This window comes from Brachionichthys hirsutus, chromosome 1 (genome assembly GCF_040956055.1).
Source record: "Brachionichthys hirsutus isolate HB-005 chromosome 1, CSIRO-AGI_Bhir_v1, whole genome shotgun sequence".
Taxonomy (NCBI): Eukaryota; Metazoa; Chordata; class Actinopteri; order Lophiiformes; family Brachionichthyidae; genus Brachionichthys; species Brachionichthys hirsutus.
Genome location: NC_090897.1, coordinates 14,525,444 through 14,552,391, shown reverse-complemented (window position 1 = coordinate 14,552,391; position 26,948 = coordinate 14,525,444). Strand labels below are relative to the sequence as shown.

At 43.3% G+C, this 26,948-nt stretch overlaps 1 protein-coding gene across 1 annotated transcript in view; it reads right to left on the bottom strand.

Annotated features, from left to right (window-relative positions):
- The window catches only part of cdh8 (cadherin 8), a 94,892-nt gene that overhangs the window by 55,607 nt on the left and 12,337 nt on the right, over positions 1–26,948 (bottom strand). Inside the window, exon 2 of the mRNA XM_068741867.1 lies at positions 5,307–5,601. Within this exon, the coding sequence (XP_068597968.1) occupies positions 5,307–5,601 (295 nt within the window). The remainder of the gene's footprint in view (positions 1–5,306; positions 5,602–26,948) is intronic.

Here is a 26,948-nt window from a genome sequence, read left to right as displayed (position 1 = left end):
TTTACAGAGAAACTCCAGCATGCCAGTTAAATCCTTTCTGCCTCAGAGGCCTGTCCTATCCCCATTTAGCACGGCCACGGAAAAGGGCAGGTTGGCACGCGTGCCGCCTGGCAGGCCTCAGAGAGTCAGAGCCTTGGCCAGGTTCATCGCTCTGACTCTCTCTTACCATAGCTCAGCCTGCAAGCCGCCCACCACCACCAACACAGCCCCAATCTGCAGCATCCCTGCCCAGCCCAGGAGCGTTTTCATCAGATGTGATTCGGGCCCATCACTGGCCCAGCTCTGGCCCAGCTGCCCACTATGTCAACGGGCCAGGGGCCCCCCTGCCACTCAGTCCATCTGCCAATCGGCAGACCAGAGCCTGGGATCAGAGAAGAGAGAGAGACACAAACACGAGACAACCCTCCCATCTAGCTCTCTGCTCACAGCTAGGCAGAGAAATGGCAGATAAAAAGATGGACTATAAATGTGCATCTTTTACTGGGTTGCTGTGACCCTGAAATGCTGTGAAGTTTTGTTCAAGTTTTACCACATTGGGTGGATTCAAATGCAGATGTTCCAAGAAAAAAAAAAAATGTATACGGAGATGAACACAGTCCAATCATAATTCCGGGTAAGAAGGTTGCTTTTGCTTCACAGCTGGTCCAAGTGGAGCATCACTTTCAGATCAGTACAGTTTCCCTTTACTGATCTGAAAGAGGCAAATGTGCCGGATCATATAAAACCAAGTCATATACAAATGAAGCAACGTTAGCCTTCATGCAGATTATGTATCACTTCTAACACTTGTGTAAGTGTGTGAGTATTAAACGTTGTGGGTTTCTGCTGTATGTAAACCCCCGGCTCCGACGCGGACCCGTGTCTCACTCCTTCCCATGCATGCACCTTGATCAAGTCTGCTCATTTTATCGCCTAAACCTGTGACGACAGGCCTTTCCCTATTTTTCCAGATGTCAGCGCTGATGAAAGCGTAATCTGAAAGATCATTAAGTCTCTGCATCGTCCGCCGTGCCTGTTAGTCCTGTTACCCCCCCACCCCGTAATAACTCTGAAAATGCAAATCAACTCCAGGTAATCTATTAATGCCACTTCAAATTTATGTCTGTGCTTCACTTTAGCAGATTGTGTCACATTTGGCGAGGCGCCGTGCTTCCGCACGGGCATTCGTTTTGCTGCGGTTTCAAAGAGCGTGACCCGTGCGAAGAGGAGACGAGCCATCTGTCTTGGCGCCTGTTCATTAATCGCCCCGATAATGAAGCCCATTCGTGGACTAACACTCCTGAGGCGCCTCTCATGTGAGTTTCATCCAGCAAAACTACTTTTAGCAAGTTGGTTTTGCAGTGTAGTAATTAATGTCATCCGCAGCCCCCCCTCAGCGCAGAGATGTCGGCCTAGCAGTCTCCTTCTAATTACCTGAACCGTTACTTCAAGGTTTTTTTTGGTTTTTTTGTAATTTCCAGCTACATCGCAACTCCCTTGATAGCTGCACAAGGGCTACGCCTCACAACTCCAACATATGGTCGACGGACATGCAGACATTTGTCAGCTTGTACTGGCCTTAAAGTCAAAGACCCCATCACCGGCGAACCAGGATCAGCACATCCTGTGAGATCTGTGTGTCATTGCAGCCAGGCTTCCACAAATGATCAACCATTTCATTTTTCATTGTGATAGCAACACATTTCTAAGGAGTGCATATAAGAGAACAATGAAAGCACAGATCATTAAAAAAAAAAACTAATAGTGCTCTTATCCAAAATAAATCACATGATAACCGGGATTTACAAAGACAAATATACTTACATCCTGCAGGTGCAACTCCGCCTACGACATGTTTGACTTTATTCTTTGTCAGGATCCGTTCATTATTATTCACAGTCAAGTCAAAACACAATGAGAGCCGAATCTTTTCCTTTACCTGCAACTAACGTCTCTTGGTAGTCAGACATGGCGGGACAGCAATGCTGCTGCTGTTTGGCTAAGTGTAAAAGGCTGGTTTAATAGGGAGCCTTTCAAGGCAGTGTTTGCAGGATCTTTGTTTTGGGAGAGAAATCGTTTGATTTACGCAATTCAGATAGCAATATGACTCAAATGGAATAGTTATGTTGTTCTGCATCTGGTACTCATTTAATATGTGATACAGGACTGTCGTGTACCTGCTCAAATCTGCCTGGAGAAATGATTTGCATTTACACGTTTACATTTGGGGATGCATCATTCATCCTCTTTACGACTGTCGACTGGCGTTTCAGTGCAGTAACCCCTGAACTTCTCTTCACAGCATAGCCGAGATCAAACTGTCTCCTGACTGGCCGTCTTTCCTGCAGCACGGCCGCCGCCGCCGCCTTTGCTCTCCATTTCCTGCCATTGTCACGCTGCACCTCAACGGGCGAGCCACGGCACACTTAAATGGTGGCGATCTCTACACTTGGCTTTCAAGAAAATGAAAGTCAGACAAAAGTCAAAGAAAGCCACACATCTTATCCGCCGGCCCCTTTCAAAGGAAGAACAAAAAGGTCTTCCTCCTTCATTTCCCATTAACCTCTACGCGTCTCCGCACACAGGAAACACGTCGACCACAGTGCCCTCTGTCACATATCTCATCCGGCTGCGGGGAGCGCTTCCAATGAGCGATGATGACATTCAATGAGGGGGGGGGGGGGGGGGTTCTATCTCACCATAGTCCTTGACAGATTAAAGGCGGGTGTTGATATTTGTCCCTGGTCTCGCTGATGCATCGTGGACACACTTCTGATAAGCTGAGAGCAGCTGATGAAATCTGGAGTGGCGCTGCAAACCTGACATCATCCCGAGAACCAGCCTGCTCTGGTCTGGATTAGATTTCTGATTATTTGATGCAGGTAGTTTCTCACTGAGGAGGAATTCATCGAGCACGCTCAGCGTTGTCTGAACGTGCTGCAGCGTCTCTTAGCGTTTCTTAGCGTGTTCCGTAATTGCATTTTTTTTAAAGCATCCCAGTTTCATGTGGGCTGGGGGATTTGTTCATGCGCCGCAGACTTCACTGACATCCATCTATTCTCTCCTCTCCATTCCTGCGGACTTCATTAGTTGTCTGCTGCTCAAAAGCGCTTTCAGTCCTGCACGCACAACATTTCACTTTCAAAGACGGAAGGCCGCTGAAAACAGCTGGTTTAGGAATGTAAATTCAAATGAGACGAATGCCTTTTTTGTTTGTTTGTCCAAAAGTACCCGCTTCCCGTAATGCCGCGGCCCATGAAAACTTAACAAGAGGAAAACTTTCCGCTCAGAGAAAAAAAACCTTTCAAGCAAACAACTGAGCGTTCGTGAATGTTTAATTAATCAGTGGTGACAAAAGGAAACAAACAATCAACAAAGAGATGCCGATTTCCATTTCTTATTCATTGTTCCCACTGGCAAAGCGCAGAGCGCTGTCAACTAGCACTTTGCTCGCGACCCCATCGCTGCGGCTGTCCCTGCGCTGCACTGACTAAATCCTCTGAGAGTAACAGCACTTTTCAACTGAGATCTGAGACGTGGGTTCACCGTCGTTCTGTGTTTACATGGCTCCCTTTGCATTTTTGCTTGCTTCCTTTTTGCCTTCCACCCCAGCAGTTGTGCTAAATAAGACGCAGCTATCACAAGAAGCAAAAAGACAGATCGAAGAATGACGATGCACAGGTGGGATTTACCACACAGATTCCGTTACACACCTCAACAACAGCTTCACGGGCATGTCATGTCAGAGTTGTGACGGGCAACAAGAGGAAGCTCAACGAGGAAACACGGTAACAAGCGCACGCGGCCCGGCAACAGACCTCAGCGCCCCTCACTGAACTCCCCAGGTGTCAAAACGGCAAGGAAACATACGCTGATCGGATTCCTGCGACTGATGGAAGCGTTTTCTACAAGTCGTCCACTGATCTGGGTTCAGCACTGAGGCTCCTGTGACAAAATAATAGGGCAGTGATCCACTCTGCCAATCCTACATGAGCAACACATTTAAATGATGTGCTCATCATCATGCAGTTTCCATTTAAATGCATGGATGCAATAAGAATGTGAATATATGAAGGCAGGGAAATGGAAAGCATTGGCAGCGGTTTGTCTGCCAGTTCATGGGGGATTGAAGGATGGTGGCCTGAGGCAGTTATTATCACAGTCGCTGCTGTGTGTTGCTGCTGTTGCACTCAGCGACAGTGTGCTTCTAATAGTCTGCGAGTGTAAATGAAAGTTGTTTATGCTTTTATCCAGCTTCTTCCGCCTAAGATTAAATAAAATTATTGCAAGTGATATTGACCCGTGTTTAAATTTATAAACCTCATTCGCAAATTATGAAAAAAAGAGTACATTTCTATTTCATGGTGACTGTGTTTATTTAAAAGAAAAAAATATATATATATATATATATATATATATACTCTTTGAGTGCCATTCGCGTGCAAATGCGTTGAAATCTGCCTCTCTTCAACGGACAATAACTCCGGAACAAAAAATGGAAGGAACACACTTTTTTTTTCCTGATGAAAGAAGAGACTTTAATCTTTCAATTGGTAGGTTCGGTGTTATCGTAAAGAAGATTCTGTGGGGGTTGGAATATCGAGGGAAAATGCGTGAAAACTGGGGCAGCTGAATAATGGCTGGCACTCAATTAGTTAATTATATTGATCACCAGCGTAAATCACGCAAAGGATGCACAGATGAAAATGTTTCACTTTTTTTTTCTAGCAATACACATGAAAGCATAGCGTGACCCTTGACCAGCACAATGCAGGAGTAGCACTTTTTAAATGACGGCCAGTATGGCGAGCGCGCTGGCTAGATGTGCTGATGCTGCTGTAGCCACTGAAATGTGCTAATGATGCTTCGTTCTGTATGGAAGCGCTCTAGCATGGAACCTTCCACTTTCCTGACGCGTCGGGTTCAGCGTAAGGTTGTTTGGCTTATGTTTCGCATTTTGCATTTGTTTGACTTCTTTGTGCGTGGGCTGTTTCGGAGAGGATGTAACATAAGCATTGCGCAGGCTTATTAAGAGTGTGTTGACACTGACGCCAGCTGTTTAGCTGCAGCGCTGAGCTATGAGCGAAGTTCTGCTGATTTGATTTGATTTATTACCTTTGATTTTTTTTTTTTTTCTTCATTTGCCAAGATATTCACGGAAAGCAAAGCATGTAAACAGGCATACTGATTTCCTCTTGTTCATATTTGCTCATAATTTTTTTACGCAATAGCCCATCAGAGATCAGCCATCTCTGAAATTTCACACGGTGATTAGGATGCTTTGTGAAGCAGACAACAGAAAGGAAGGTCTGTCGATCATGACTCACCGACGGCAGACATTTCTGGAACCGAGGCTCGGTACGGGCCCTCGATGAACTGCGGCGGGTTGTCATTAATGTCCTGGACTTTGATGATGAACTCGGACGGCGGCTCCAGAGGCTCGTCCGTTTCGGCGTTAATGACCTGGGCCGTTAAAGTGTACTCGGCTTTCTCCTCACGGTCGAGCCGCTTCATGGCGTGGATGTCGCCTGTCAGTTCATTGATGGCGAAGATCGTGCCTGCGCCCTCACCTGCGAGGACGTACTTGATCTTCTTGCCACCCACGTCCAAATCTGTGTGTAGCTGTAATAAAAAGAAAAAAACAAACATGCAAATGCAAATGAATAAAAATACATGGCCTGTTATGTAAAGTTAACAGATGCAGCAGAGCAAAGTGTAAGTGCAACAAATTCAAATACAGGTTAGTGTACAATATGGTTGTGATGTGTTGCCTTTGTTGCTGTGCTTTGCCCCAACTAGTGTAGCAAAGATACTAAACATGGCTCAACATAACCCCCAGCTTGCTAAATGAGGCCCATTGGGGACAATATCTTTATAAGCAGCACAGGAAATAGACCTTAGCCCACATTGTACCTCGTTATACATCGCAAATTCATCATGCAAACACACTATTGCTCCCTGCAGTCTGAAATGCAAAGAAAAAAACAAGCTTTATATTTTTGTATTTTTTTTAACACGATAAGAATCAGAAAAAGCATCAGAATCCATAAAACATTAAAGAGGAAATTCACATGATGATTCATGCTCACAAATAACAAGCCCCAAAGTTACTGGACGATAGGTTCCTCATTATTTTTGCAATTACACTTTCATTAGTTCGCTAAAGCTGCATTACATGGTAGGCTGAGTGGTTGGCTCCAGCTCGCCGCTTGGGCTGAGTATAACTAATGAGTCTGACAAGGCTGCACAAGGCCGCTGAAGCATCTCTGGGCATTAAAACAGGCAAAAGCCTTGAGCTGTTTCAAGTTGGAAGGTAAATTGGTTGGGCAGCGGAGAATGTGGAAAGAAAAAGGTAAGAGAAGAAAAAACACACCACAGCTTTGACAAGGGGGGGGGGGGGGGGGGGGGGGGTAGAGATCTCTGCTTTTATGCACATAGACAGAAATAGCACTACTTTAACTGTAAGCCACCTTTAACTTGCGCCTCTTGATCCCGAGGTGAGTGAACGGCACCAAGCAAAACATTTATCCATCTGGCTGGCAGCTTCTTTTCTTTTTTCTTTTTTTTGCCACCAGCCATGATCTAAAGCAAACCGTATTTGCCATCTTTAATTTCATTTCCTGCCGCCAGATTTCAGCGGAGATTCCTGTGGGAATGTCTTTTAGGGTGTGGAATAGCATGGTAAAAAAAAAAACTTGTCTGGGAAAACTCTGACCTCTAAAGCCTTCTCCTGTCTCTGAGGTGTGTTTTGCAGACACTGACAAAGCACATTCACTTAAATTGTCACACATTGCACTTTTGTTTTCCTAATTGTGCCATCATTTCACATGAATGATGTTGCTCATTAACACAAATGTCTTGCAACATCCTGCACACTGAGAAGCTATTTAAATGAGCTCAAATTAATGATGATCTGTCATTGGTTTTGTAACCTGGGAGTGACTCCTCGCACATTGAATGCGTCTGTTTGCCTCTTTGGGGTGGAAATGGACTCTATTAGCTTGGATACGTATTTGGGTTGAACAAAATAATTTTTAGAAATACATCCACAATCCAATCCTCGTGTGTCTGCCATTGACAAACTCAAGTTAAGTGCTTTAAAAAAAAAAAAAAATGGTAAAGTTTGAAAAGCCTATTTGACATCTTTAGATCAATGGTTGCGAGGGCATAGATTCCAATCGGTGTCTATAGAAGTCAATGACATTAAATGAGTTATTTGTTGTCACTAGCCTATTTCCTAAATGTGAAGTCCAAGAAAACAGCTTGATTGCTGGACTCACATTGAAATGTACGATTGTGTGATTGTGTTACTGCGTTAATCCAAACAGAACCTGTCATAAAGAGGAAATAACGGAGCTTGTGTATACAGGCTGAGGAATTTACTGACGGCTTCCTCAGCTGTATACAGATGTGCATATATGTTGAAGCTGCAGTTCAGAATAATAGAGAAAGCCTTGCCTGAGTGAGGCAACACTGTTATGTACACTCTATTTGCCCAACCACAACTCCCAATCAGGGCCTGCACAGCTTATCCTGTCAGCACATGAGGGAAAATGTCACTCCCTGTTCAAGATGAGTTTTTACGGCAATCTCTAAAACAATCACTCCATCCTAGTGAGGAAGGTTTTACAGATTTGACTCCTTCCCATGCATCCAGCCCGAATCACATGCATGCAGGTTCCACGTGCTTAGGAGTAGCCATAGAGATGGTACTAATGATGTTGCTACTTGTCAGGGCTAATGGTAGATAGGACACGAGCTCTGCCTCTGAATGTAACCTGTAGGACTGGCAAAGAAGAGAGAGACTGGTGGAAGGTGGAGCAGGAAGGAGAAGCTGCCACTGAATTTAATTTGGGGAAGACAGTTACACATACCCCATGTGTAATGTCCCTTAACTGTGTTAGAAGTATTAGGAAAAGTAATGTTACTGCTGCAAAATAATAAAATAAAAGTATTGAGAGCCAAATGATCAACATTTAGGAACAAATACATGTGCTAAAATTTCAGGTATGACATTTTAATTCTGATCCCTCATTAAATGTGCCATACTAAATTAGCCAATTAGGGTGATGCTATTTTATTGCTATTTAATATAAGCTCCGGGCAGTACAAAGGGTCAAAAAGCTAATTCTAAGGGGTTGTGAAATTATTTATTGGGTTGGAAAAAAATTATGAAATTGACATTTCTTAGTGTGTTAGTGGTAAATCTTTTATGGAGTAAACATGAAGAAAAGAACATAAAATGGATTTTACTCCAGACCAATATAAAAATCTTAAAATCTTTAGTCATTATGCACGTGATACACACACAGTACAAACACACAATAAAATTACATTTACTCCCTATTGTGAGCCCCTGTGAAAAATCCTCTCTCTCACACACACACGCACACACGTGTGCGTGTGTGTGTGTGGCGGGTCATTCCCTTGCTCAAGGGCACCTCAGCAGTCCCCTGGCCCCTCTCCAGCCACCAGGACTTGAACCGGTGACCCCCTGGTTCCCAACCAAAGTCCCAACCAACTGAACCGCTGCCACCGCCAAGTACTAGTAGTACAGAGTCACAGCTTGAGGAGGATCTGCATGAATCTCTCCTGTCTTCTCAGATGCTCCTCCTGCACTCAGTTCGCTCCCGTCACCTGTGCTCCTGTCATCACCTGGAACTCATCTCCCATCCGGCCGGACTCTACTTGGTCTCTGTTCATGCCACATCTCGCTGCCAGATTGTTTCGTGATGATTCCTACTTCCGTGTTGCGTTCCAGATTCCCTTCCTGTGTTTTGATCCTGCCTGATTCTTGGATTCTATCTACTTGGATTTGGATTTGTCTGCCTGATCATTCTGATTACCCGGTTTGTGACCTCCGCTTGATTATTGGAACTAGCGTGTGGCCTGTCCGTATCCTGATTTGTCTGCTGGTTTGGACTGACTACCTGGTTTTGACAAATACCGCTCAGTTTCTGGATTTGCCTTCTCCTGTCGTACGTTTGGGTCCTTACCTGCCGTAGTTACTTTTCACTTTTTACCAAATACCACTGTTATTTCTAATATATCCACTGATGCTACTGTATATGAGGTGAGAAGTTGTGTGAATCAAGTTATTTCGAAAAGGCAGTCCTGTCATGTTTGTTGTGACCGTAATGTGGTGATGTTGTCAAACGTGTTCACCCGAGGTTGCATGACCTACATGACATGCTGTCGGAGATTCCCATCATGAAATATGCAGTAGATTGCATGTTGTTATGTAAAATGCAAAGACACCCAGAGGCAATGCAGTGTGGACTAGTTTACTCAGCATTGTTAGTAGGAGCCAGATGTTATGAGTTACTTCTCATGACCCAGTTGTCCTCATCTGGCCAACGGGGTCCAAAACCAGGGAATCCACATTCCTTAAACTAAGCACCTTACAGAAATGAGGTATTTATAGGTGGTAATTTATTGCCAAAACTGGTAAAATTAGAGCCACAATTAATTTTCCCATCTGCAGCGCCTTTGGCAACTGTAGCCTAAATAGTTACTCCGGATAGACTCTGCTCAAACATATCTGGAAATGAATTGCCTCTCCCACCCATTTGTTGGATTTTGAATGTTAATTACACCTACATGAATAATCTGTAATTCTAAATATTGCAATAACATTTTGAATATATGGAACAGATGGTGCAATGCATGATATATGATGCACTTAGCTATTCTTGGGAGCATTTTCCCTCTAGTCTGTTCCATGGCATGTAGCGTTTTATCAAATTGGACAGAAACGTTCCCTTCTGGCGTGAACTACAACAGACGTTATTGAGGAAACCATAGAGTGGTGGCGAAATGGAAATTAAAAGTCTCATTCAGAAATGCTGTCGCCTTGAATTTTGCATGCTCCTCGCAGCGAAAGGATTCATTAATGTTTACTTCTTTGAAAAGAGATATAGATTTTTTACTCATTACTCTGAATAAAACTCTTTAAATGCTGGGTTATCTATTGCTGCTCTTGGCCACAAAGGAATTAAAGTCCATTTGGGTATCGGTTGAAGTAGAACAATAATCAATACTTCTCCTTGGAGAGGTCAACTGCCGTATTCACAGAGGCCAGAAAGGAGAAAGAGAACCTTGACTGTTTTCCACTTCATTTATTATCCCTGCAGACAATTTCCTTTTATTGAGACAGTTGGAAAGCGATGGTGTCGTGACCTGCTTATGAGCAGAGGTGACGCTTTATAATTGAAGTCGGCTTCATTTAGACTGGCAGCAGTAATTACAATCACTGCAGAGATACTCCCAGTGTTAAAGCTTCTCCACACACATTTTGTTTCTTTTATTGGAAATAAGACTGGAAAAGCAACAATACCCCCCCCCCCCCCCCCACACGCACACAGACACACACAGACACAACAAAATTTCCCTTGCATTCCAACATAATCATCCATGTTTGTTTGTTCCTTTCTTTGTCTCCAACATATCTTGAAAAGCTCTTACTGAATTTAGATGCAGTTTAAAGGTGGACCTTTGTCAGATGAAGAGTTTATTAAAATGTAAAAACATTTCTAAAAAAAAAACAAAATCCCGATCCTGATCCTGATTTTCACCAGAATGCAATCACCTCTCAGATGTGCTCAAGTCAATCTCTGGTCAAAATTTTATACAATCTCCACATCAGTTTTTGCATCATCCTGCTAAGAAACAGACAAGGACAACCTATATTTGGCAAAGGTTGTGATCATAATGTCTGTTATGGGAAGTCTTTATTTAAACATATGGTTCCAAAATGATCAGATGGTGTGTCGTGTTTAGCATGAGACAGACCCAAGTGGGAAAATGATATTGCGTTGTCTGCCTTATGCACTGGCCAAATTGTATAATGACGCTCGTGTTTGGAAGAGCCATGAGCGCTTTGATCATTTTCTACTTGTTTTATTTTTTTTCTCTTGGAAAATTATGAATTAATGAGACCAATAAAAGAAAAAGAAAAAAGAAAACATTTGAACTGGATTTATTTGCAATCTGTACCAAGGTCAATCAGAGCTAATGTGTCCAGCCCTGCCCTTTGAGAGATGGCACGTGTTGCATTCCCTGCCACTGGCACTTTATTGCTTCCGGACAATAAGTCAAAGTCAAAGCCGCTACCTTTAGTACACGAGTTCAGAACAATTAGATTTAGCCAGCCATGAAAAGCCTTTTGTTTGCGAGGGCGGATGCACGGGAGGATGCATTTTAATCATTGGAGTGTGTGGCGTCACCACCGATGGAGAAAGGTTAGAAACTAAAAACAATTCTGCATAACACATCAGGTTGCCGGCTACATTAGCTCTCACTTCAAGAATGACCTATCGCATGCAAGCGATCTCCTGTATGGATTTTTACAGCTTGCTCATTACATCCTGTTGTTACAAGAAGAAAGCATATACAATCAGTCTGTTCACTGGCATGGGCCCGATGCAGGAAACAGAGGCAAATGTAACACGACTTCTGGAATTAAACATCTTGTCCAATTTCTAGTCCTCCGTGTGTCCTTGGAGGAGATGTGCGAGAATTAAGCCTGCGAGAAAAAGCGCGATTTGGAGGGGAAAAAACGTCGATTAAAGCGAAAAAGAGAGAAATATTCACAACAATAAAGACAAAGAGTCATGAAATAGTGTAAACGAGACCGACTGCCAGCGCTGTGGCGCACGCCGAGTGTTAAATAGTGGGCGCTCTCTTAGCATTAACCTCAGCTACTGTCGTTAGCCTACCGGCGGGGCCCGAAACGCATCGGTATACGCAGCATGCTGGAGGAAGGTGGGTGCAGAGGCGTGCCAAACCAAACACGCTTAATCAAGTAGCACAACAATGTTCTCTTTCTTCTGTGTCGCCGGCCTAATCAAATCAACAGATGAGATTGATTTCACGAGGTGCAGATGGATCCCGCAGCAAGTCTAATTCAATGTGCGAGCTCGCCACTATAATGTGTGCGCTTTCTCGGTCCAGATGGTGCAGCTCGGGTTTGTAATTCATGTTTCAACACTTTTACCCCCCCCCCCCCCGCGACCATCCTTCCACCCACCTCTTTCTTTTGTCTCGGTCACATGCTCGTCTTTTTTTTTTCTTTCTTTTGCTCACAGTTTGAAAATCGATCAAATAAATGTCGATGTGAAAAAGTGACACAAACCTCGAGCGTTAAACGCAGCATCATGCGATCTGGTTCGACGTCATCAACAGCTCACGCCGACTGCCCAGCGTCGTGGCGATGTTAGGGTGCATCATGTGTAACTAGTTTATTTAATAATTTAATAAAAATATTTCACTCATGCAGAGGTTTATATGTGTGTGTCATCCAAAGTGATAAAATATTAGGGATGTCCCGATCAGGTTTTTGATTTGATTTTGAACCGATACTGATACCGAGTACCGATCCGATACTTCTATAATGCATTAAAAAATAAATAAGAAAGAGTGAAGAAATGGATCCAGGATGTCCCTTATTTTTTTACTTTATCATCTTATTTCAACATTTATCTCTCAAACAGAGCACTTCTGTGGCGTAGCGTAAACATTCAAGTGATAAATAAAATACTTTTTTCACTTTTGACTTGGACTAGTGCAACAGGAAATATTAAATCTGAATATTTAAAATAAAATGAACTGCAGCTCAATCGGCAGGTTTTTGTCATCCACTTCAAAACACTTCTACAGCGTAGAGATACTTGCGCAGCAGTTTATGTTGGAGTAGAAAGGGTCACTCTGTTCCACAGCATAACTCCAGATCTGATAAAAAGTAATAACAATAAGGTTCCATATATATCAGAGTCCTGATCGGGAGCTAACGTCCGATTCCGATCGAGTCCGCAAGCTCGTGATCGGGCCCGATTTCCGATCACGAGATCGGATCGGGATATCCCTAAAAGATAGAATTACATTTAAAGTCAAAGTTGTCTCAAATAAACTTCAATAAAAAAATACTAAATATAATGCACAATAATAATGTATCCCTACAACGACCATACTGCAGGTAATAATAATAGCAAAACTACCATAAAATTGTGTAAACAGACATGTATCATTCTGATTTTGTGTGTTTTATACAACCACATATACCGTAACACATACTGACATGCACCAAATTTCCATAATTGGGAGAAATGCAGTGCTGTAGCCGTATTTTCCGTGGCTCGTTCCTGTGGAAGAATGCAGGTGTGCTCACAGTGCCTGTTCTAGCTGTCATTGTTCTCAGCCTGAGAAGCCTTGCAAATTAGCCAGTTCCAATGCCAACTGCCACATGGAAAGCCAATGCACGGCTGGCGTTGAAAAGTCTTATAGGTATACAATGAGTTTTCTGCACAGACACTTGGATAATAGGCAGTGAGAGCTTTTGCCCAGCGTTTCGGAGGACAGCTCTACAGGCTATAGTATTATTGTTCATATGCAATAAATGCAAGTGATCAGCCAAGTCTTTTTAAGTTTGAAAGTCAAAGCCAAGCGCCATCGCAAAAAGGAACGCTTGTCAGATTTAGCAGTGAGTTATGGAGCGAGACCAATTGCTGCCAAAAAAAAAAAAGAGAGATCATGACCTGTATGTGTAAAACATCTAAGAATAGGGGAACTGAGCTCGTCTCTGGAATTATCAATACCTCAGCTACATTACTTTGACAAAGCCTGTTTTTGTCCATCAGCATGTTATGGCAGCATTTAATGTGACAGAGATCGAGACACACAAAGGATTTGCACCTATCAGCTGTAGTTTTTTCCCCCACATTCAAAGCCAACTTCTCTGTCTCAGGAATACAGCTTTTAATAGACAGGTATGGAAAGCCGTGTTTGCTCAGGCCCAAGAACAAAAGGGATAAATGAAGGCTTTATGGGGCTGTGTTAATAATTGCCTGTGCTTTTCTCCTTTTGAGAAGCCTGATATATTGAGTATCATTAGACATGCAAATAACAGCTCAAATTTCTCGTCTCTGGGATTAAGGAGGAAAAAGAGACCCAAAAAGGAAACGGCAGCATGGATGTGGCAGAAACAATTAAGCCATCCTCTTTGCGGAAGCGCTTGGCAGCCAGGCTTCAGACTGGCGCAGGGGTACGGGAGGGGTCGTTAGCTCGGCAGCAAAGTCAACACGCTTGTCTGAGTGAATATGCAAATATGCACAGAGTCACTTTAGGATGTCAGATCACCTCGGAGTGGACGGCAGCTACAAGTGCAAGAGCTCCTCCGGCGTGTCACGATGCCACTATGTGTGCTTCACACTGTCGGCAACACGGGTCCAGAGAGGGAGGGTTGGTGGGAGGCAAGGTGAGGAGAACAAAAGGAGCAGGGAGCGGGGAAAAAAGTTGACCAAAGAGAGGAGACGGGCATCTTTTGTCTCATGTTGGGGGCTGTGATGAGATGATCCTTTAATCCTGTCCCTCATCCCACGCTGGTGAACACTTGCATTACGACGTCGCTCAGCCTTCTTCCCGCAGCCCATTTAACAAATACCCAAGGCCCTGCTTTCTGGGGCTATTGTGTCCTTTAGCTAAGCAGGACTACTGTGACGCTGTCGCAGCAGCAGAAGAACCAACTCCTTCTGGAAAGCTGCACCTGAAGTAAAACATAACATTTTCACCAGAAACTAAAGCCATTTATTCTTACCATCCGTGTGAGGAAAAAGGGAGTGGGCATATACCCCCCCCCCCCCCCCCCCCCCCCCCCCTAACCTATTTCTCTGATTCCCCTGTTACCTTCACTTAATTTCCAACTCATCTTCACCTCTCTACATTTTGTTATCACCTAACAAAACTAGCAGAGCCAGAAAAATCCATCTTAGTCTGTGAAAAGGTGACCAAACAAAAGTAAGGAAACAGGTTAGGTCTAGCGGGATTTTTATAGAAAGATCCAGCGGCCGAATTAAAAATGCGTCTTTTGAAGACCGGCAAAAACAGGTTAAATCTCACTGAGGGAGGTGGGAGGGGGGGGGGGCAGTGACCCGCTGTGCTCAATCAATCATCCCTGAGACGAAAAAAGACAGCGAGTGAGAAAGTATGGAAGTCAAGAGTGACTCTCTGCAATGCTCAGGTCTCCTCACATCTCTCCCTCTTTCCCATTCTATCACTCCTCCTCCACTTCTGCTCTCACTCTGTCTTTTTTTCTGGAATTGCCCAACAGTAATGTCAACAGAGATTTCACGGCACAGTGCCGGCGCGTCAGCCGGGCTCACATTCCTCCTACCTGTGATTTACATCAGAGAAGAGGCTCAGCCGGGATTTTCCGGATGGCGGAGGTAGGAGGTAGTGGCGGGTGAGTCGTGGGAGGGGCAGTGACTGTCCTGGAGCTTGATGCAGTAAGTGACACTAACAATGGCGGCATAGACAACACAGCTGAGAGATGCTTTATACTGAAAAGAGAACCTGCATGAATGCACTCAGACCAGGCCTCTTAAATGTCACCATCCTCCACAGGGACCGCAGGCCTCCGTCGCTTCAAGCATGAAAGGCGAGTGCATGCATTTGTGCTGTTTTTATGATTTTGGTAAAAAACATAAATATTATTCAGAGGTCTGTGGATAAAATATTGTTTTAAACTACTCATTCAATGCCATTAACGTCTAAAGACGTTTTTTCACTGCCAACCCTGACATTTAAATCTGCCTCTCTTCAATGGCCAATAACTCCGGAACGAAAAATGGTAGGAACACACTTTTTTTCCTGGAGAAAGAAGAGACGTTAATTTTTCATGTGGTCAGTTTGGTGTTTGCATGGTCATAGTAAAGAATATTCTGTGGGGCTTGGAAAATCCAGATAAATGAGCGAAAACTGGGGCACAGCTTATAGTTGAGCTGAAAATGGCTGGCACTCAATGAGTTAAAATAATTATTTAGTTTAGTTAAATGTATTTATTCACTTTTAGATATTTCTTATTATTGCTATCTTATATCTTAATTATTTATATGTGTGTATATACGTGTACATTTGTATGTGTATGGGTGTATACATATGTGTACATACTATACTTCAATGTTCTATGTGTTGTTCATTAGAAACTTTAATAAATAGATTTAAAAGAAAAAAGAAAATAATTTACACAATATATTCATGTTAAGACTAATGTAACTTAGTATAATTCTTCTTCTTCTTCACATGTTGACCACATGTTATGTATATTTTTATGAATAATTATAGACTCACTTCACTTTTGAAATTCTTATTACCAGAAGTCTTTTTATTTAGATTCTGGCCGTGGACCAGCTTTCCCAGTCTGTTGCACAATGCATCCGGCCACCTTCTACTCGCCACGGACGTACATCTTGAAACAATGTGTGGGATGATTTTCAAAATCCTGATGGAAATATTTTATATTTTGATTTGTAATTTCTATTTGTGTATGATTGTTACTTAAAGAAACCCTTGCACCTGTTGTTTTTGTTTTAGTCTTAAAGATGGCTCTTATGTAAGGACCTTGGTTTTATTCAGACAATAATCTCCATCATGGCAAGAAAGATCCTGACCGGCTATAACAAAATGTAATATATCAGCCTCATATACCTGCAATTACATTCTGTACCGCAGCATGTGTGCTGTCTGGGTGTTTGACAGCAGTACCAACACAGGTGGACACAGCTAAGTGAAATGTGTTTTGACGGTTGCCGTGTCCCGAGCTAATGAGTCAGGACACGGCCTCGCGCGACATGCTATTTGTCTCCCTTAATAAGACATGAGAGCTCTCAGACATTTGAAGGAAGTCAGCATCGAGAAAAAAACGACTCTTTCCTGGAAAGACAAACAGTCAAGCTTGCCAAGAAGGCTTTTTCTTTTCTCCCTGACTCTGTGCATGTGTGTGCGCCTGACTGAGCCTGAGTGCACACTCGCCCCGCTTGCTGTCTTGTGTGGGTGTGTGACAGATGTGTGTTTGTGTATATATAATGTCTGGACAACGCTATTTAACAAGAGTGTGTTCGCTTTGTGAGCTGGTGTTATGTGTTTGTGGATATGTGTGTCCCTGTACAAAAGCCCCACCAGCACTACCCCACCTCTCTATTCCAGCTGACTAGTAGATGGATGCTGGCCGTCACGCCTGCCCGACTTTGTTCCTGCCAGGTGTGGAGGGGTCACAGGGAAAGCGCCCAAACACTCATCAATCTCAACCATTGTCTAACATTCTCTACGCTCTGGCAACGGCGTGCAATGTCCCTTTAGTTGCTCCCAAATGCTGGCAATGCTGACGTAGACAGAAAAGGGTTGGACAAAACTGTTGACCTGCACTGTGGACATGTGTGGATGAGAACGCAGAGGATGTCACCGCAGCTTCTGAAGAACAAAGGTCTATTTTTTACATTTGCTCCGAGGACTACGTCACCGTCAAAATCAACAGGTGGAAAGAGAAAGTGAATTTGGTACGTGCCCAAATGCTGCTGTCAAGTGTGTTTCTTTGAGCAAGTGCCAGTATACGCTCTGCAAACCCAGGGGTCTTTCCATTTAACATTAGATCCATGTGGAGGAACTCAGGAGTCAATGGCTCTGTTTACATGGACACATTTAATGGGATTAAAAGCCTGATCGGAATAAAAATGCTTCATGTACACACCCAAATCGGAATAGTCTTACTCGATGAAGATTCTATCCCAGTCGATATACTGATTGATAATCTAATCAGGGCACATGAAAACACTTATTCCGAAGTTTCGGTACAAGCCGTCCTTACTGCGCATGTCTGTGACCGTCAGCTAAATGCGCTTCTGTTATTCCCGGAAGCGAATCGAAGCTGAGCGGGCGAAAGACAGAACTGGTCAATATCTGAGACAAACACGTTGCCGGAGATATTTTAGGAGGAAACTAACAGCGCAAACGGGGAAATCTCGTGAAATAACGCTAACGTTTCAAGCAGAAAAGGGGCGGAACCATGTGTTGTTTACAACGCTAAGGGTTCTTCTTCTACTACTATTTCCGGTATATTCTGTAAATTTCAGATGTCAAAATAATTTATTCCGATCGAAAGTGTGACGCAAGTCCTAATCGGATCAATATCTTTAGGGTCCATGAACACAGTGCATCCGATCCTCATTTTAATCCGAACTCTGATCGGATTGAAGACATTTTGTCCGTGTAAACACAGTCATTGTGAAGAGAAAGGAGGTGATGCAGATATGAAGATATATGTGTCGACCAGCTCCAGCTGAATATTGGAAGGAGGGGACCACAAGCTGCACTAAAGGTTTGGCCACATATCTTAAAGTGAAATAATAACACACCATTTTGCTTGTGTGAAAGCGCCAAACTCAATTTTATTTGAAATGCATCTTGCATCATACCTGCTCGACACAGAGAGGCCAGAAAAGTAATTTATCTCATTCTGGCTCATGCGGAGTTTTGTATTCCCTTTGTCAGACCAGCCAATAGACTGGTGTGTTTCAGTCTAGAATATTTATGGCAGAGTACAATTGCTGAAAGATAATAAAAAACAGAATTTAAAGTTGCAGCTACCGAGAAAACACTGAATAGTGTCGAATTTAAGGATGGGGGAAAAAATTCAAGTTGTGTTTGTGGTGTTTCGGTCAGCTGCTGTTGGTGCAAGTCACACTGTCATACTCCAGAGCGACGTCTCCGTTCAACAGCATGTCACTTCCTCATGACATAGCGCACTTATTCAGGGTGCTAAAGCACGCTGTGGGCAGCAACGTGGTGAAAATACAGCCCTCGTTCCGTCTCAGCAGCGTCTTTTTGACATTTTCTTTTTTTTTTTACTCCTCAGCTTTTTCTCTCCCCTTTTAATTCAGCCTCTCCTTCAATGAGCCTCCTGAGGGTTGGGAAGCAATACACACAAACGTAAGAGGCCAACGGGGTAGACGCTCATGTTGTTTACTGGAGGAAAGTGGAGGGTGAAATCATCCCAGCGTGCGCACCCACTTTAATTGTGAAGAAATCAGAAAGTCGGGAGAATTCCCTGCACGATGCATGATGCACTTTGAAGCTGTCACTCACACGGTGTGGCGCTTTTGATTAGGCCTTGTCTGTTCACTGGAGGCTCATGACCACACTTGGATGGCGGGAGCCATTAATATCGCAGCAACTGTGCCCCCCCCCCCCGTCCTTTGTCTCTCGTTGGTGTTCTTTCTCGACTGGATCACCCACTGCGACAGTCTTTATACAGGACGTAACACCATGATTAACTAGCGCTTGTGCTATTTAGCATTCCAAATGCATGCCACTTACCGCCTCAGCTCTGCAGCTGTCATGGAAACAGTTTGGCAGAACACTTTTTTTTTTTCAATTCCTCAAGATTTATTTATGAACATATTCGGTGCCATTGACATATATGTCAAACTGAGTCTGAACGCTCGTCTTCATTGACATCTAAAGGAGTCTAGCGGGCGGTCTGGCAGAGCTCCTCTGTGAGTGTCAGATTTCCACATTACTGTAAAGACAAGCTGCTCCCCCACAGGTGGCAGCAGCGTTGTGCTTCGATGAGCATTCAGCGTTTATTCCATGAGAAGACGCCAGGAAGAGACGGAGATAATAGCAATGCATTGGACATTCATCTCATGCTCGCCATCGCGGGAAAAGATGACGGAGATTATGGAGAGGACGATCGCAGCAGATTACTTATGTAAGTACGGCAGCGGAATAATTTAAAGTTTTTATCAAGTGGAAACTTTGATGATCAATGAGTGGCTGGTGTTGGGGACGACGATGCAAAGGAGAGGGTGAAGTGGAGAAGGTTGATTTGCTGTGGCGACCCCTCACAGGACAAGCCGAACATACAGTAGTAGTCAGTCATTGGCTGCGTTTACATGGAAAAAATGTCTTTAATCCGATCAGAGTTCGGATTAAAAGGAGGATCTGATGCATTGTGTTCATGGACCCTAAAAATATTGATCCGATTAGGACTTGCGTGTTCATGCGTCACACTTTCAATCAGAATGAATTATTTTGACATGCGCAATTTTACCAAATAGTAGAAGAAGAAGAAGTCATAGCGACTTCCTTTGTAAACAACACATGGCTCCGCCCTTTTCTGCTGGAAACGTCAGCGTTATTTCTCGCGTTTTACCCGTTTTCTCTGTTAGTTTCCTCCTTTAATATCTCCGGCAACGTGTTTGTTTAAGATACTGGCCAGTTCTGTCTTTCGCTCGCTCTGCTTCAACTAGCTTCCTGGAATAGAAGAAGCGCGTATAGCTGACGTCACAGACAAACTTCGGAGTAAGTGTTTTCATGTGCCCTGATCAGATTATCAATCGGTATAAACCACCCCTCTTGATCGGATTGAGCTTGATCGGGTCAGACTATTCCGATTTGGGTGTGTACATGAAGCATTTTTATTTCGATCAGGCTTTTAATCTGATTAAATATGTCCATGTTAAAACAATAAACATGAACACGGCATGCTTGATTTATTCTCACAAAAAAAACTTGACTTCTCGAGTGTTTTTGGTCAAAACTGGTGGTTTTAGTGAAACCAGCTCATATTCAAATGCCAATAACTGCAGAACGGAAAAAGATAGAAACACCTTTTTTCCCCTGATGAAAGAAAACATTTTACTCTTTAATTTTACACAGTCATAAAAATTGATATTCTGTGGGTCTTGAAATATTGGTCAAAATGCTCTAAAACTGCTGGCACTGGCTGCGCTGAAAACATGTGGCAATGAATGAGTTAAAATATAATTATCCTATTCCTATATTAATTATGCATAACGTGCCTGTACTTAACAGCATAAACCAGATAAAGATAAACCTGACGTATATGAAACCAGACGTATATGAAAGTACCATCAGATAAAATGTACACACATTATCAAGAGTGAAAATGCATTCACAAGACTGCTTTCAGAGTGTTCAGGATGTAAGGATGATATTTATATATATATATATATATAAATATCATCCTTACATCCTGCAACATTAAAAAGCTACTTACATAAGTAATATGTCAGTGATTCACAGACTCTGAAAGCAGTCTTGTGAATGCATTTTCACTTTTGATAATGTGTGTACATTTTATCTGATGGTACTTTCATATACATCAGGTTTATCTTTAGCTCATCTGCAAACAGGACATTCCATTTGCTCATGTAGTTGGTTACTTGTCGGGTGCTCAGGAAATCACAGAGGAAAGTAACACATTTCATGAGAACCGATCTGGAAGCATGATGGGAAGCCTGGTTGAAAAGCATCAGACTCAAATGGAAATAAAAGACAAAGCGATAGGAGTGAAAGAAAATTATGCATACTTTTTGTGTTTGTATATCAAAAGAATAAGGATTCATTTTATTCTTATATCTTTACTTGAAAGCCTCTCCATTTCTGGTCTGCTAAAAAAAAAATTGTTGTATGATGAAAAACTGTGGACACAAGAAAAAAAAAATTCAAATTGATTTTTCTTCCACCACAGACAAAATGCAGTGGTTGCAGTTTATCTGGTCCTGGTGTGAATCCATGTGAGACACAGGAACATCGTTTAGTATAATGTTTTGCTGCTCTTCGTTTTTTATTTCGTGCATTTTGCTATACTGTTTTGTGTAACAGCATTATGCTGTGTTTTGCTAGCTACTTCTATTACTTGCAGCTACCTATAGCTTCTCTCTTCTCTGTTTTTCCAAGTTTCTTCTTATCAGCGGTGAACATTTAAATGTCACAATGATTAGCTTACCTATAGCCAAGGCGAGCGCCAATGAGATGACTAGCATCGCTACAAAAGGAGAACTACGCCAAGATTTTCAAAAAAAAGTACAAATGTACAGTATATGTCCAAACATTTAAAGAATAACAGTAAGAGAAGTTAAGCCGTTCTTGTGCGACTGACAGACAGCCAACCAGAGAGTGATATTTTCATAGCGGGTAACACTTCCGCCTCACCGCCCACTCCTCTCTGCCATGCCCAGACCCGGGGACATCTCCCATCCGCGCTGGGTGTCACAGCAGACGGATGAGTTGTCTGCTGCAGCTTCAGAAGTAGCATGCCCATATCCCTTTCTTACACTAAACTGTCACACCCCCTCCTCCACGTCGTCCCAGCCTGCTGGGCCTGCCACTGCATCTTGGCCAGTGCTGAAATTATCTCTTTCTCACACACACACACATACACACGCATGCAGGAACTATACTTGCACATACTCATGAGTCTCTCTTTCCTTCTGTGATTCACATCCACGCGGGAAATAATTATCTAACTAACCGGCTCAGGAAGTCTCTTCTTGGCAAAGTGGCTGTCTGGAAGAATCTAAGACCACACAATCCTCGTGGCTCATGCAGACGTCGGTCATCACAATCATAATAGAATAATAGAATACATTTTATAGAGTGGTTTAAATTCCACCAGCACTTTCTTCATCGTCCAGCTCACTCTTACAAGCAGCACTTTTGACATTGCGTGTTACAGCGTCTTGTGAGGTATAAAAGGCAGATGACTAGTGATGATAACGAATGCCAATAAATGCAGGGAGAACACATTCCATTGTGTTGCACACACACACACACACACACACACACACAACCCTTCAGGTGCAACCTCTGCTGACAGAGAGAATCACACTGAGCCTGGAAAACGAATGCTGCCACCAAGAGAGTACACAACAGATGGAAGAGTCAAGGGAATAGAGATGAAAATGTGCTGCAGAATTTCAGCTTTGGCCATATGAACGCAGCATGCTCCTCTGGTGTGGACCTTTGTGGGGGGGTGGCTTGTTTGTGCTCCCTGTTAGAGGAGCTCTGAAATTAAGCCTGTGACAAAACAAGCACAACTACTCTTCTGGAAAGAGGCGCTCTACCCGCACTGCAGAGCGCCATTTATTCTTATCAATACCAGCGTGTTAGAGTTCATTTGCAAAAGCGCATTAATGCCTCTGGTTAAGTCTGCCCCTCATCTGTCTCTTTTTTAAATCTCTCATAAATCACAGCGCATCCCTTCTTCCGCCAGCGTCTTTTCAGACAGCCACACTTTTCAATTTCTTGAGAAAAGGACACGGGGTAAAAAGCCTCTTCCAGTATTACATCTCTTCTACTTTATTACCAGTCTTCTGGGGAAATTGGGGCAGCTTTGCAGCCTGGCTATCTGTTTACATTTTCTTTACAAGGCGATATTGGAATTATAATTGTGTTCTATGGCGCCTTCTTTTGGTGCCTAGCTCTGTTTGAAGGTCCTGTGGACCTGGGGAGATGAAGAAAAATGGGCCCTTTTTGAGGGATTCGATTACTGAGGAAGAAAATGCAGCTGCCCCAATGGCGTTTTTTTCTTTCTGTTTTTCTTCAGGTGTCAGTCTCTTGGGACGCTCGATATTAGAGCTGGGATTGTGCAGAAAAATGCAACAGCATCAGCACATTAAGAAACATTTATTTGCGTAATCAATGTGTCAGAATAAAGGAGATATAGCTGCCTCATTTGTAATTATGGAATCGAATTCAAGTCAACGATAAATCGTCTCTATGGCGTGATGTTAACTCCTAAATTGACTCAGATGGCTAGTTTTTTTTTTCTGTTTCTCAAGGTCAGCAGACGTCACAGTGCTGCATTATCTATTTATTTGTATTTTTTGCTTTGTTGTAGACCTATAGTTGAAATAGCGCCGTGCAGAAAAGTATCCTTATGAATATTAAACATAAAATGCATTTACACAGTCTTTGATTTCAGCCTTTTCATTCATAATTCAGCAGAGGGATCCTTGTGCTAAAACAAACTATGTGCGGGAATGGCTTTAAATGCCATGTCCATCGAAGAAAGTGACATATTTCAACTCATTAAATACAGGTCTTTTTGGATCTACCAGTTCTGCGGATTCTCTAAACCATATGTGTCAAACTCAAGGCCCGGGGGCCAAATGTGGCCGGCCACATAATTTTCTGTGGCCCGCGAGAGCTGTGTTTTTGTAAAATGCTGCATCTGTCACACGTGTTTTTATCAGCTCGCAATTGTTGGTTGTTCTGCAGTTCTGCAGCATGGAGGTTGACATCTTTGTATTGACGCACGCGTTCCGCCAATCAGCATGAACTTGAATCTGGCAAAAATCCCAGTACACTTGCAGCACCAGTAAAGGTTTGCCCACACCATTCTTGAAAGTCGCGTCCCACTTTCGACTGCTGCCGTGCATCACTCGATGCTCCTAAGCAGAAGCTAAAATGTTTGCCAGAGCTGAGTTCTGAGACAACTACAAACATTTGTGGCTCTTGCACTGGTGGATGCAATAAAAAAAAGAGATAAGATTTAAGACGTAAGCTTGAAAGTCTCCTCCAGTCGAAAATGCCACCACCACCACCACTGTAATCAAATTAGGTCACAAACAAACAAAGCATGAATAAAGTGCAACACCAACAATGTGCCTGCATGAAAGTATAGCTTGCTTGATTCCAATTCTCACAGGGAAGTCAACATCAGATACACATGACATTGTTAGAAAGGTAGAAATGAGTCGGGTGCCTACGGCTAACAGGGTACCTTGTAGCTAGCAAACAAACTTCTACATGGTGAGCCCATAAGACATGAGGCGGCTGACACTTTCCTTACACTGTGAACTAAACTGGTAAATTATTAGTACCAAATCAGACAAACTCAATACGGCTCTGGGAATACTCCGGGAATACTCAGCACTCAGTTTTGGCTCTGAACTTGATTGAGGATTTAGTCTAAAGGTGCAGAAACATCTCGATCAGGCTGAGGAAAAGACCGTGATTCAGTTAAAAATGAATATGCTGTTTATTCAACTTCAGTTGCCTTTCACAGGCCAACTTAACTCCTGGCCAGGGAAGAGATTTCTGATTTGCTGTTGGGATTTTTCATGCGATTTCCCGTGTAATATAATATTATCAATAAGAAATTATTTGCTTGGCTGCCATCGCTGACAGCTGGAAACTGCTGCTGGAAAGGCACAAGCTGCTCAAAGGTTGACAGTGTTCGGCCGTTAGAAGGAGGAAAATGAAACTTTGTTTTCTTTTGCGCTGGTGGTAGAACAAATGCTACAGTGCAGTATTTGACAAGTGGCACAGGAGTCGGCGAGCAGTTGTCCATTTGTCGGCGCTCAGGCATTGGCGGAGGGATGAGCTCCCACCATGCACGCCATTAGAAATTCCCCTGACAGAGGAGCAGCATTTTAGCCCCCCTGTTGGCTTAATATGCAGGATCCTACCCCGTTTATTTGCTTCTAATCAACTGATAAGACGAGAGGCCTTTTCTAAAGCCCCTGGGGGATGAAAACCAAACTCCTAATGGTCATTAGTAGCAATTATCTTCCGTAACTGGCACACCGCTCACTGCTTTTGCTGTGTTGGCTGCTTAGGCGCATTTTGGAGCCTGATGTGTACGCAGGGGACCCTGAATGCAACTCAACAGTGTTTCATGGTAAGCTTTCAACATCAGAGGCTGACCGCAGTTCAGTGTAGTTTCCTGTGTGATCGTCATCGTTGGGGAGGATATGGAGTGCGCTTGTATGAGCACGTTCACTCTATTTAAAAAAAACGAACAATGATGAGGGAGCATATATTCTGCTATCCTCAACTTTGACAGCATCAACTTACTTTTTCTGTAATTGCAGTGCTGTCAAAGGCATCTCGAGGACACCACATAAACACACAGTGTGTCCGTCCACCCTGGAAGGATCTGCAGCACCTCCCAATTAGCAAACTCAGCTCTTTTGCTGAAGGATTCGGGAGACTTGGGATTTTTATGTAAAAACCACCAAGATCAAACGGCCTCTGCCCTAATCCCCCTGAGTCAAACCTGCAGAGTGTGATCCTTATCGACAAATGCCGAGCTGCCTCAGAATGAGAGGCCATTACATATGCAGAGAGGCCTCTTTGACATTAATTTTCCCTCCACACTGGTGATGCAACAAAGGCAGGGATCCCGCTCCTCTTTTTGCATTGTAAATGTTAGTGCGCCGGTTTGCGTGCAAAAGATCCACCTCGAGGCACCTGATCTGAGTTTCACCTTGATCTGATGAGGTATTTGTCAAAGGAATACAGCTCACTAGGGCATCTGCTCAGTTCCATCCCTCAATCCTATATTTCCATCTGCATGTTGGGTTTATGAATCCCCTGATATCATGCCTTTGAAGACTTCTAATGTTGATATGATGACTACTGCGCTAACCTGACATGTAATAACTGCGACATCGCATGCTCAGTCCTTTTCTTTTTTATGTGGGTGAGTGGCTGCATGCACGAAATGCACTGCTGGGGTAGAGTAAGATTCAGGTAAACCGAAGAACCCTGAACAGCCCACAATATATGAATGTGCATGTGCATACACAGGCGTCTCTGCACATGCAAAGGTACACAGAAAACCCCACAAAAGATCATGTCATATTTTCTTATCTGACCACTCAATTGCGCAGACAATGCGTGTGTTTGCGCTGCATGTGCGTCTGTGTTTCTGCGCCCGGGTGCTACTGTGTGTAGCGGGAGTCACTGATTAAACACAGCACGTCTTTGCAAGTGGTGATTCGAGCGAGCGCTGGCTCCCTTAAACACTGGGAGCGCTGCACAGATTGAGATGGCGCGAAATGGGGACCTGTTTGTCTGCTTCATCCAGATGGAGGGTACAATGGATTTGGGGGGTGGCCCAGGTCGTTCCCCTGCATGGCAAATCATTCAAGGAGGTGTGCGGCCATTCAAATATTGCTGTTTCACCACAGCTGCTCCTCGTCTTTATCAGCTAACAGCATCAATGCGGCTTTATGACACTGCTAAAGCAGAGAAAGCGGCATAAAAGGGCACTGTGCCATTTGGCAGAGAACCCATCTTCTTAGAGCCGAGGAGTTATCTCCAGAGACTCGGAGGGGGTTTCCCTCCCAAACACGGATTCCGACTCAATATCAAACGTATCTTTACAATTCTTATTACCAGTCCTAAGTATCGAAATATATTTTTCTCAAAATGCAATAATCTTAGTGTTGTTTCTTCGAGGCGATTGCACTGCATAAATTACATTCTTATTAAAAAAAAAAGAAAATTCCTCTTGGTCATTCGTCAGCTTTATTTTCTCAAGTAAATTACCAAAAACATTCCCCAGAAATACCGCTGATAGAAAAAAAAGCAATGCAGTGTGCTAG